Source organism: Lampris incognitus, chromosome 7 (assembly GCF_029633865.1).
Source record: "Lampris incognitus isolate fLamInc1 chromosome 7, fLamInc1.hap2, whole genome shotgun sequence".
Classification (NCBI taxonomy): Eukaryota; Metazoa; Chordata; class Actinopteri; order Lampriformes; family Lampridae; genus Lampris; species Lampris incognitus.
In genome coordinates, this window is record NC_079217.1 from 52,049,609 (window position 1) to 52,062,747 (window position 13,139).

Sequence of the window (13,139 nt, forward strand, 5' to 3'; positions counted from 1 at the left end):
GAGAGCTGGCGCTGTATCGGCTGGGACAGCTTGGTCTGCTGCTTCCTGTGAGCCCAGGGACCACAGCCCTGCCTGGAGCTGTGCCCGAAGAGGAAACACCGAGGGCGGTGTGACAGGATGCAGAAGCGGGGCAGGCTAAGCTAACTGCCAGCCCATGCAGACCGGCAGTTCTGATAACACCGAGGGCGGTCTGGCGGCAGCCTCGCCTAGGTTTGACTGTGTTTTTAGTGTCGTCGTGTGGAGTGCGGGGAGGTGTGTCGAAGGTGTCTGACTGGGAGAGCTAGCGTTGGATCAGCTGGGAGAGCCTGGTCTGCTGTGTCCTGTGGGCCCGGGGACCACGGCCCTGACCAGAGCTGCGCCCGAAGAGGAAACACAGAGGGCGGTCTAACAGGACAAGGAACCGGGGCAGGCTAAGCTAACTGCTAGCCTATGCAGACTGGCAGTTCCGACAGTATCCTGGCTGGTGTTCATTCTCCTGGGCAGTGATTTCTTTTTCTTTTCTTTTTTAGTTTAGATTTAAGTGCTAGTTTGGATACATGTGTTCTTGTAGTTTTTGGATATGTGTTTTTGTCTTTGTGTTGTGCTGCTGTGGGCCAGGGGAAATTATGTTTCATTTCATTTCATGTGTGCAAGTGCATGAAATGAAATGACAAAGTGTTTCTGATTCTGATATTGCCCAAACAACTTTAATTTTCTAAGCTAACCAACGCAAGTCCACATGTAGTGCTAGAGTACTTTGAATTTCTTTTGTTTTAGTAGTGATTATAACTGTCCAGCGAAGAGAAAGTCAACCAATTTAGCTGGGTTTTAGCCTTGACATTTAGACATAACATTTAGACATCTTTTAGAATTTTAATTGCTAGTAAATATACAATTACTTAGTGGGAAGTTTCAAAGGTCTGCAGGATCAACAGAAAAAGCTGGTTGGCTATCATGTGTCTCTCCTGAACCTATTACTTTTATTATTAAAAGTACTTTTATTAGTAGTAGTAAAGTGGCCTGGGGAGTCTATTCCTTCTCAAATATTTTAAGGGTGCCATCACATTGGACACATTTTTACACAATGTGTGCCATGCTATTTTTTCCTCCCATCACTTGTATGACCGTGTTAGTGATATGTGAATCAGCTACACAAATCCACCTATCTGAATTATCATTCCTTTTTATTATTGTTAAACAATGTGTCTTTTTATTTCCTACACTACTATTTATTTCCCTAAAACATGGAGCATTTGACAGCGCTTTACTTGAGCTCTTTCTTCTCCATCTTTGTTGGAAGCAGTTCAGCTGAGAATCAGAATCAGAAACACTTTATCATTTCATTTCATGCAGCTGCGCACATGAAATGAAACTAAACATCGTTTGCCCCCAGCCCACAGCAGTGCAACACAAAGACAAAAACACATATCCAAAAACTATTAGGACTACAAGAACACATATCCAAACTAAAACATATATCTAAACTAAAAAAAAAATCACTGTCCAGGAGAACGAACGCCAGCCAGGATGACTGTCAGAACCACCAGTCTGCATGGCTAGCAGTTAGCTTAGCCTGCCCCGCTTCCTTGTCCTGTTAGACCGCCCTCTGTGTTTCCTCTTCGGGTGCAGCTCTGGTCAGGGCCGTGGTCCCCGGGCCCACAGGACGCAGCAGACCAAGCTCCCTCAGCCAATCCAGTGCTAGCCCTCCCAGCCACACACCTTCGACAACACCTCCCTGCACTCCACATGATGACACTAAAAACACAGTCGAGGCTAGGCGAGGCCGCCGCCAGACCGCCCTCGGTGTTATTTGAACTGCCGATCTGCATGGGCTAGCAGTGAGCTTAGCCTGCCCCACTTCTGCAACCTGTCAGACCGCCCTCGGTGTTACCTCTTCGGGCACAGCTGCAGGCAGGGCCGTGCTCCCTGGGCCCACAGGACGCAGCAGACCAAGCTCTCCCAGCCGATCCAGCGCCAGCTCTCCCAGCCATGAAACGAAGAAAAACTTAGATGCAGACATGGACAAAGACACTGCATGGACGGTACTGGGTGAGGCCACCGCAAACATGAATTTGCACTGCCATCTTCCCACACCGGTATCGGGTGAGGCTGCTGCAAACGTGATTTTGTGCCGCCATCTTCCCACACCGGAAGCGGAAAGAGAAAGTTGCTCAGGGTGTTTCTCCAAGAACACCAGGCGCCCAGGGTGCATAAAAAGCAACCAAAATGCTTTGAAGCCACTCAAAAACATTAGAAAAGGGAACCTCTCTGCCAAAACCATGTCCAATGTGATCACAACCTGAAGAGGGCAGGGCTGTTACTGGGCGCTATGCGTGCAGCAACCAGTAGGTGTTTGTTGTGTGTTTTGGTGTGAACGGTTAACATGTTGTTTCATGTCGTTAAAGGTGGTTACAAAACAAAGAGAAAAAACAGCAATACTATCAAGTACCTGACGCACCTGTAATCAATTTCTGTGTTCATCTATGGGTGTGCGTACTTTTTGTGTTTTTTTTATGTTTATTCTATATTTTGATTAAGTATTAATTCAAATGTAGAAAAGGCATATAGTAGGAGAAAGGTAACTTAGCCGTGTCTACAAATGAATTACGAGAGAATTGGATTTGATTTCACTTACCTTCTCCTTGGTGCCGAGCTGTGTGCAGTCCGGCCTGGTGCGGATGGTGAAGGGGGACGCAAGCCTTAACAGGATGCCCTGGAACGAGGGCTCCATCTTGGGGGAGACAATCTCAAAGCAGTCTCTGAAGGGGAGGCTCCGGTGGGGCTCAATTCTGGCCTGTCTCCTCAGTCCCTCTCCAAGCTGCAGAAGCTCCATGCGTGGGCCCAGGACCAAGTGAAATGGAAAGGCACGGCAGAACGTGGCCAAACCAATACGTAGGTCAGTGGGGTTAGTGGAGAGTGAGAGGGGGACCCTCCTGGACATCCCTGTAGGAGCGTTTGGGTGGGAGGAGAGGGATGGTGGGGAGGTCTCCCGGATAAGGAAGGACAAACTGTTCGGAGCAGTGGATTTTGGGGAAGGGGAAGGAGGTGAAGAAGAGGATGCAGTGGGGCAAGGGGCCGTGGAGCTGCAGTCTTCATCGGATGATAAGGGAGTTAAAGGCGGGGCCTCCTCCACCTCAACTTCAGAATGGAAAATCCGCCTGGCGACCGCTCTGACCAACCCCGGCATCACCAATCCTACGACAGGGGCTGGGTTAAAACAATGAAGAAGTAATACCTTCCCTGTCCCCTCTATTACTCCTTTGTCCCCGACTCCATCCAATATGCCTCCTCCTCCCCCTCTCCCTCTCCCACTCCCCTCCTCAACAGGGTCCTTGCACTGGAAGGAGGGGCTCTCTGAGGAGACGCGGCGTCCCGTGGAGGTGCGTATGTGTTCCAAGATGGCATCAAAACCATTGAAGAAATCCTGGAGGTTGCCACCTACGGCCCGGAGCACCCTCTCATTTTCCTCAAAGCACAGGCCAAAGAACTCCTCTCCGAAATGCTCCCGCAGCTCACAGAATGGTACTCCTGGGAGAGAGGAATTGTAAAAGACACACTGCTTAATGTCAGTGACACAGAACCCCACTCCTGGAAAAACAAACAAAAAACGTAAAAGAAAAAAAACCATCACAGAGAGAAAAGTGCAAGTAGGAAGGGGAAAAAAAACTGCAAACAGAGAAAAAGCTAGAGTTACACTAAAGAGCTTTTAACACTTACGGTTAAGACAAAACCACAGATGACTAGACATCTACACAACACAAATCCATACATCTGAATATGTGCAGGTGTGCACGTGACTGCACATCAACAGCTTCTACAACACAGTATGTATCTGTGTGTGTGTGTGTGTGTGTGTGTGTGTGTGTGTTGGGGGGGGGGTACGAGAGCCAGCTTCCATTGTAATCTAAATATTATTTTGATAGACTTTTGAAGTCAACGATATCTATTTTAGGCAAGAACTTACAGACCATATCTGCATGAAATCTTTAGTGCCAATCTTGCATCATCTGTTAACCCATCCAGAGCTATGCCGCGTGCTGCTGTGAGCTTTCTGCATAATAGCTATATTTGTGCATGTGTATTTGTATTCATCTCATGGTTGCCTTTTGGCCTCCTTGTAGTTCACTGAAAATATTTCAAACACTTCAATATGATCAAAGATGAAACATGAAAGGCCGGCTCTGATACTAAACATTGAAAGGTAAATGTGTCAGATGCCTGCTGAAAGAATAACAGAGGAAATAAACAAAACTGGGATGAGAGACACTTGTAAAACAACCGCCAATATAAACAAATTGAGGAAGAAAAAAATGGAAAGTTAAAAAACGGACCAAAGATAAAACAGGATTTGGAGGGCAGTGAAATGCAGAAGGGCCCAACGAGAAGTATGGTGAATTGCACTCTTCGTGTCAGTTTGCACGTATCAACATACGGCTACAGATCTGATGATACAACCACAAAGTCTATCGTCGATCTTAGGCCTAAGGTGTTCTGGTACCAAGTACACTTATGAACTACCTCCTTATATTTGAACATGGTGTTTGTTATGGCCAATCCATGACTTGCACAGAAGTCCAATAACAAGGCACCACTTGGGTTCAGATCGGGGCGGGGGGGGGGGCATTCCTCCCAATCCCACCCCTCCAGGTTTCTCCATCGTTGGAAAAAAATCCGCAAAAAAAAACAGCCACTGATTCAATATTATATATACATATCTACATAGTATAATAAATATCGTACGAGACATCTTGGATTCATTGCAGGAAGTTATTTGATCTGACAGCGAGGCACAGAGCACATCGCTGATCAAAAATGAAACTAGAACGTGAATAAGACAGCGAATGAACATGTGTTAGGATGCGCGCGCACACTCAGACACACACACACACACACACCCTCATAGACGAGCCCATACTAATGTACAGACACAGAAAAACATGCACACTAAAATACACACAACAACAAAAAAAACACACATGCCAAAAACAGATGTTGGCTGTGTGATCAGTCAACCCTGATTCATTGCAATTAGTGCGAACTCCAACCACACGCACACTCAATAACAAAAAAATCTAACCAACAAACAGACAACCACATGGCTACACAATCACTGCCAGACAGGAGAGGGCAAGAATCAGCAGTACCACTGAAGCATTTTGACATTAATAATTGGGACTTGACTCGGATACACGCAGAAGGAGATAGATGGAGAGGGAGAAAATAGAGAGTGATTCTCGGGGAAAGAAAGAGAAGGCTGAAAGACATACCAATAGAAAGACAGACAGAGAGAGAGAGAGAGAGAGAGAGAGAGAGAGAGAGAGAGAGAGAGAGAGAGAGAGAGAGAGAGAGAGAGAGAGAGCGCGCGGATGCGCGACGGGATAAACCATGCTGAAGAAGAGCTCCCGATTTAATATCGGACTTTGGGATTTTTAAGGGAGCGACAAACATCTAGAACAAGACTAGAACAAGAGAACTACCTCCATAAAGAAGGTTGTTCGCTGGGAAATCTTGGTGTAGGTTTATTTTATTTCATCCAACTTTGATTTGCTAAGTAAAGCGAGCTAACGTTACTGGCTAGCTGGCTAACCAGCTAGCCCCTACACAGGCTTTTTCTAATCCTCCTACGCCATGACCCTCAACTATATTTCTAACAAACCAGGTAACATTTACTCAGAGAACTAGTATATAATCTACTACTACTACTTTCGGCTGCTCCCGTTAGGGGTCGCCACTGCGGATCATCCGTTTCCATCTCTTCCTGTCCTCTGCATCTTCCTCTGGCACACCAGCCACCTGCATGTCCTCCCTCACCACATCCATAAACCTCCTCTTTGGCCTTCCTCTTTTCCTCTTCCCTGGCAGCTCCATATTCAGCATCCTTCTCCAAATAAAATGTTTAAGTCATCCATTATATACTAGAGAACTAGTATAGAATGGATGACTTAAAAATTTTTGTTCAGGCCAGCCTAATGAAAATTCATGTCATGACTCATAATAAAAACAAAAACTGTAACTTCATGTACAATATATACATTATATTATTTTAACAATTTCATGTCAGACTTGAAAAGGTCACAGAGCATGACTTCTGAGGTGACCTATCCAAACTTTACCAGGTTCTAATAACAAAACAAAACAAACAAAAAACCCACTTCATAATCCAAATTCATACAAAGCTGGCTGTTTTTTTCCAAATAAATGAGTGACAAGATATAACCTAACTATTGTTTAATTTTTTTTTTGTGTACAGGATGATGATGTAATGGCATTTCTTGAAGAGGCCACTATAATGGATCCTAGATTCAAGGGAAAGGTAAAAAAATATGAAGTCTGGGAATGACTGAAGAAGGCAGCAGTGAGGGAAGTAAGTAATCATCAAAATGTAAGTTCTTTGAGAAATGATGATGTATCGGAAGTTTTAGGCCTGGGAATCAAAACTGCACATACCTATGATGTGCTTTAGTAAATGGAGTCAGGTAAACTTGAGACAGATGATAGGATCGCTATACGCTAACAATATTTAGTGTGGGGGAGAGAACGAAATTCAAAGAAAAATAGAGACAAATGCAAAGTAAACAAAAACAGACAAGTACACACACAAACACACACACACACAGACAAACACACACTTACCCAAAATGGTGGCCAAATACTGTAGAATTCCTGAGATATCCTCTTCTGAACCAGAATTTGCCAGAAATGGGCACTTTTCAACTGTACGGCTCTCCTCACTTCTATCCTCTCTGCACCTGTAAACGACATACAGCACACATAGTCACACATGCACACACACAAACAGGCATACAGTACAAATGCACACACAATTAGATCAATCAGGGCTGACTAAATATTGTGTGACACAAAGGGGGGATGCGTCCATTGTGCCCACCACAATCACATACTATACTATGACAGAACTACATTTCTTAAGGCCACACAATCACATCTTCAGCCATTAAGCATTAAAATAAGATTGTAGCAGTTCCAGTGATGTCATCATCCTAAATGGCGGCATAAAATAACAGATCCTCTGAAAAAATATTTATTACGCCCCGTTACAACATCAAATACAAACTTTCTTGATGATACTTGAACTGACAACCGAGGCAAGAACGGGAAAAGGGATGAAAACAAAATAAGCACTGTTGAAGAGCCTACAAATGAAGAGAACAGAGAACATCTCTCATACACAAGCACAAGATGGCAAAGCGAACCCTCATCCAAACGATGCTGCAAGTTTACAAAAGTTTTAGAGGAGATATGGGACTTTCGCAAAGACACAAAATAACAACTAAACGATATCAAATTCAAACTCACCAATGTTAATCAAAAAATAGCAGAGGCAAAGGGGCATCCAGGTGGCATGGCAGTCTATTCTGTTGCCTACCAACATGGAAATCGCTGGTTTGAATCCCCGTGTTACCTCTGATTTGGTCGGGCATCCCTACAGACACAATTGGTTGTTGGATTTAAAAGTGTGCTCGCGCACTTTTAAATCCAGGTACAACACCCACGTGTGCAATTTGAGAAATAACCACTTAAGGAATGCAACAGCCCTAAGCCGCCATATTTGGTCCTTGGCGGACAAAGGAATTGACTATACCATATTGTGGAAGGTGCTTGCCAAGAGCAAAACATATTCTATGAACACCAAAAAATGCAACTTGTGCCTGATGCAAAAATACTTTATTATTTGCAAACCCCACTTGGCAAATCTAAACAGCAGGCACGAACTGGCCAGCAGCTGTAGACATAGAAGAAAACATCTAATTTGTAACTAAGTGTAACTGAACCCAAACTGAACTGTTTATACCTGTGTATAACCTTTTGTTTGTATTTTATATATATATTCTGCTCCTCATTTGTCAAGCACTCACAACACCATTGACAGTTTTAGAAAAAAACTCTATATATATACGTATATATGCCCATTTAATTGTGTATGTAACATTTTGTTCATATATCCATACTTAGTCTTTATGCCATTGATTTTCTCTATCTACCATATTTGTGTTTAAATGTACCCTACTCTATCCCCATTAGACAGTTCAAATGTACCAATGTTCCAACCATAGATTGGCCCATCCTCCTACCCTGTAATTGGACACCGCACATAAAATGTAGGCAACCAGTATAAATAATGATGTTTACTGTAACCATCTAGGCCGCTGATGAGTGCACTGAGCACAAAACAAGCTTGTTCTGCCATTTAACAACTTTGAGCTATAAAATATATATATCTTTGCTCCTGAATTGTTGAGCTCTTTGTTATATATCGAAGGTTATATAACCCAGCCACTGAGGATGCACAAGCCAGTGCATTCTTAGTGCCGGTCCCAAGCCCGGACAAATGGGGAGGGTTGCGTCAGCAAGGGCATCCAGCGTAAAATCTTCCCCAAATCAAATATGCGGATCATAAATAAGATTTCCATACCAGATCGGTCGAGGCCCGGGTTACCAACGACCGCCAACGGTACTGTTAACCAGCAGGATGCCGGTGGAAACTATGCTACTGTTGGGCGAAGGAGAAGGAGAGGGGGAAGGCATGTCCAGAGGCAGCTAGAGAGGAGGAAAGGTAGGCGTGTGGAGGTGAGAGTCAGAACTTTGAATGTTGGCACTATGACTGGTAAAGGGAGAGAGCTGGCTGATATGATGGAAAGAAGAAAGGTAGGCATACTGTGTATGCAAGAGACCAGGCGGAAGGGGAGTAAGGCCAGGAGTATCAGAGGTGGGTTCAAACTCTTCTACCATGGTGCGAATGGGAGGAGAATGGGGTAGGGGTAATTCAGAAGGAAGAGTATGTCAAGAGCGTGCTGGAGGTGAACAGAGTGTCAGACAGAGTGATGAGTATGAAGCTGGAAATCGAAGGTGTATTGCTGAATGTTATCAGCACATATGCGTTGCAAGTTGGGTGTGAGATGGATGAGAAAGAAGAATTCTGGAGAGAGTTGGACGACGTGGTGGAGAGGGTACCCAAGGAGGAGATAGTGGTGATTGGAGTGGACTTCAATGGACATGTTGGTGAAGGGAACAGAGGTGATGAGGAGGTGATGGGAAGGTATAGAGTCAAGGAGAGAAATGTGGAAGGACAGATGGTGGTCGATTTTGCGAAAAGGATGGAAATGGCTGTGGTGAATACATATTTCAAGAAGAGGGAGGAACATAGGGTGACGTACAAGAGCGGAGGAAAGTGCACACAGGTGGACTATATCTTATGTAGAAGGCGCCATCTAAAAGGGATTGGAGAGTACAAGGTGGTGACAGGGGAGAATGTAGCTAGGCAGCATCGGATGGTGGTCTGTAGGATGACTTTGGAGACCAAGAAGAGGAAGCGAGTGAAGACACAGCCGAAGATCAAATGGTGGAAGTTGAAGAAGGAAGACTGTTGTGTGGAGTTCAGGCAGGAGTTAAGACAGGCACTGGGTGGTAGTGAAGAGTTGCCAGATGGCTGGGCAACCACTGCAGAAATAGTGAGGGAGACAGCTAGGAAGGTACTTGGTGTGTCATCAGGACAGAGGAAGGAAGAAAGGAGACTTGGTGGTGGAATGAGGAAGTACAGCAAAGTATACAGAGGAAGAGGTTGGCAAAGAAGAACTGGGATAGTCAGAGAGATTAAGAAAGTAGACAGGAGTACAAGGAAACGCAGCGTAAAGCGAAGACAGAGGTGGGAAAGGCAAAGGAAAAGGTGTATGGTGAGTTGTATGATAGGTTAGACACTAAGGAAGGAGAAAAGGACTTGTACCGATTGGCTAGACAGAGGGACCGAGCTGCAAAGGATGTGCAGCAAGTTAGGGCAATCAAGGATAGAGATGGAAATGTGCTTAAAAGCGAGGAGAGTGTGCGGAGAAGGTGGAAGAAGTACTTTGAGGGGCTGATGAATGAAGAAAACGAGAGAGAGAGAAGGTTGGATAATGTAGGAATAGTGAATCAGGAAGCTCAGTGGATTAGCAAGGAGGAAGTGAGGGCAGCTATGAAGAGGATGAAGAGTGGAAAGGCAGTTGGTCCTGATGACATACCTGTGGAGGCATGGAGATGTTTAGAAGAGATGACAGTGGGTTTTTTTAACTAGATTGTTTAACACAATCTTAGAAAGCGAGAGAATGCCTGAGGAGTGGAGAAGAAGCATACTAGTACCGATTTTCAAGAACAAGGGTGATGTGCAGAACTGTAGCAACTACAGAGGTATAAAGTTGATCAGCCACACCATGAAGATTTGGGAAAGAGTAATAGAAGCTAGGTTAAGAGGAGAGGTCACGATTAGCGAGCAGCAGTATGGTTTCATGCCACAAAAGAGCACCACAGATGTGATGTTTGTTTTGAGAATGTTGATTGGGAAGTATAGAGAAGGCCAGAAAGAGTTGCATTGTGTCTTTTTAGATTTAGAGAAAGCATACGACAGGGTGCCAAGAGAGGAGGTGTGGTATTGTATGAGGAAGCCGGGAGTTGCAGAGAAGTATGTAGGAGTGGTGCAGGATATGTATGAGGGAAGTGTGACAATGGTGAGGTGAGCTGTTGGAATGACAGATGGGTTCAAGGTGGAGGTGGGATTACATCAAGGATCAGCTCTGAGCCCTTTCTTGTTTGCAATGATGATGGACAGGTTGACGGACAAGATCAGGCAGGAGTCTCCATGGACGATGATGTTTGCGGATGACATTGTGATCTGTAGCAAGAGTAGGGTGCAGGTTGAGGAGAGCCTGGAGAGGTGGAGGTATGCACTGGAGAGAAGAGGAATGAAAGTCAGTAGGAGCAAGACGGAATACCTATGCGTGAATGAGAGGGAGGACAGTGGAATGGTCAGGATGCAAGGAGTGGAGGTGACGAAGGCATATGAGTTTAAATACTTGGGGTCAACTGTCCAAAGTAACGGGGAGTGCAGAAAAGAGGTGAAGAAGAGAGTGCAGGCAGGGTGGAGTGGGTTGAGAAGAGTGTCAGGAGTGATTTGCAAGGGAAGGGTACCAGCAAGAGTTAAAGGGAAGGTTTACAAGATGGTTGTGAGACCTATGTTATATGGTTTGGAGACAGTGGCACTGACGAAAAGACAGGAGGCGGAGCTGGAGGTGGCAGAGTTGAAGATGCTAAGATTTTCACTGGGAGTAACGAAGAAGGACAGGATTAGGAATGATTATATTAGAGGGACCGCTCAGGTTGGACGGTTTGGAGACAAAGCAAGAGAGGCAAGATTGAGATGGCTTGGAAATGTGTGGAGGAGAGATGCTGGGTATATTGGCAGAAAGATACTGAATGTGGAGCTGCCAGGAAAGAGGAAAAGAGGAAGGCCAAAGAGGAGGTTTATGGATGTGGTGAGGGAAGACATGCAGGTGGCTGGTGTCACAGAGGAAGACGCAGAAGACATGAAGAAATGGAAACAGATGATCCACTGTGGCGACCCCTAACAGGAGCAGCCAAAAGTAGTAGTAGATACATACGTATATATATACTACCCAGGGACCCCACATCTCTCTGGTCTCTGACAAACACAGTAATGTCATCAGCATATGTTGACATCACCAGCGAGGGGCGTGTCTGCGAGTGGGAAGCCGGATGTGGGTAGGTGTCCTGGTCGCTGCACTAGCGCGTCCTCTGGCCGGTCAGGGCACCTGTTCGAGGGGGAGGGGAAACTGGGGGCAATAGCATGATCCTCCCATGCACTATATCCTCCTGGCGAAACTCCTCACTGTCAGGTGAAAAGAAGCGGCTGGTGACTCCACATGTATTGGAGGAGGCATGTGGTAGTCTGCAGCCCTTCCTGGATCGGCAGAGGGGGTGGAGCAATGACCGGGATGGCTCGAAAGGGTGGGGTAATTGGACAAGTACAATTGGGTAGAAAAAGGCCCTGTTCCCCCCAAAAAAGAAATCACTGTGCTGAAGCAGCTCAATGTTAAGTGCCACTATGAGCTGCATTTAATTGTTGGTGAGATGTTAAAGTCTAAAGTGACGATCAGTGACACCTACTGGTTGAATGTGACTGTTCAATAACCTGTTGCTAAAGCTCGATGGTGTTTTAGGCCCCCAACGTACTCTTCAAGGCAGTGCTCTCCGCCCCCTACAGTTTCAGCCAATCACAGCACTGGCGCTAACCCAGATTGGATGAAACTGTTGGGGGCGGGGAGTGCCTTCCATGCAGTGATGCCTGGAAGAGTACGTTGGGGGCTTAAAACACCATCGAAGGTTGCTAAACCTATGTGACATATAAACCCTATCCAGCCTGGCTGCACTCACATTCCCATCCAACACCTTAACCCATATATACTTCCTAACATAGGGATGTTTGATCCGCCAAATCACCTGAAATCACCTGTGATAAAGTGGTGGATGACTGTAAGTGAGGTCTCTCTCCTGTTCTGTCTAATGTAAAATTTGTAGTACAAGTCCAATCTCCTCCATCACAACACATTCGCTGTGATCATGCTGTTTTGAGGAAATCTTTATTTTCTGAAAGATGTCCAGCCTGTGTGAGCCCTGATTTGGAACATATATGTTAAAGAAACAAAAAGATATGGCCTGTCTTTTCACTCTGACCATTAAAGCCGTGCCTGTCACTATCTCTGTGGTGGAGATGATATCAACATCAAGCCCTGGAGAAAAGAGTGTGGCTACACCAGCAGAGAAATTAGTCCCATGAGACAAAATATACTGGCCCTTCCACCACAAACTCCAGTCTCTCATTCTCTTTGTCGCTGTGCATTTCCTGCAAAAAAACAAAAACAAAAAAAAACTGTCTAAATTTTCTGTGTGATAATTTCTAAAATGACTGCCCGCTTCTGTCGATCCTTTCCACCATTAATATTCAAAGAGCTAACTCTCACCCTGTGCATAAAAGACAGAGAGATGATGTAAACAGTTAGAGGAAATGGTAACAGGAAGATCACCCAACGTATGACACTCATTGCCATCTCACTTATGAAGTCTTAACCTTTTTGAACCTTTTCCTTTATTAGTCTTAAGCATCTTTCTGAGGCCTGTTATGTGTTTTTTTTCCCCAATTTTTTTTTCAATAAACAAATCAACGCCAACTACTTTCTGCAAAGTCAACATACTTTGAATAAATTTTCCTGCACCTGGAAAATACTTGACTATTTCACAGATTTTCCAAGTTTCATCTAGGAAACCATTGATTTCTTCTAGTGTGTACAGATCACAACTGTGTGACTGTGAGT

General features: G+C 45.0%; 1 protein-coding gene across 1 annotated transcript in view; it reads right to left on the minus strand.

Annotated features, from left to right (window-relative positions):
• gucy1a2 (guanylate cyclase 1, soluble, alpha 2) overlaps positions 1–13,139 on the minus strand; it is a 93,265-nt gene that overhangs the window by 59,129 nt on the left and 20,997 nt on the right. The window contains exons 4-6 of the mRNA XM_056282883.1: positions 6,613–6,728; positions 3,305–3,507; positions 2,615–3,226 (exon numbers count right to left, since the gene is read on the minus strand). Coding sequence (XP_056138858.1) covers positions 2,615–3,226; positions 3,305–3,507; positions 6,613–6,728 — 931 coding nt within the window. The remainder of the gene's footprint in view (positions 1–2,614; positions 3,227–3,304; positions 3,508–6,612; positions 6,729–13,139) is intronic.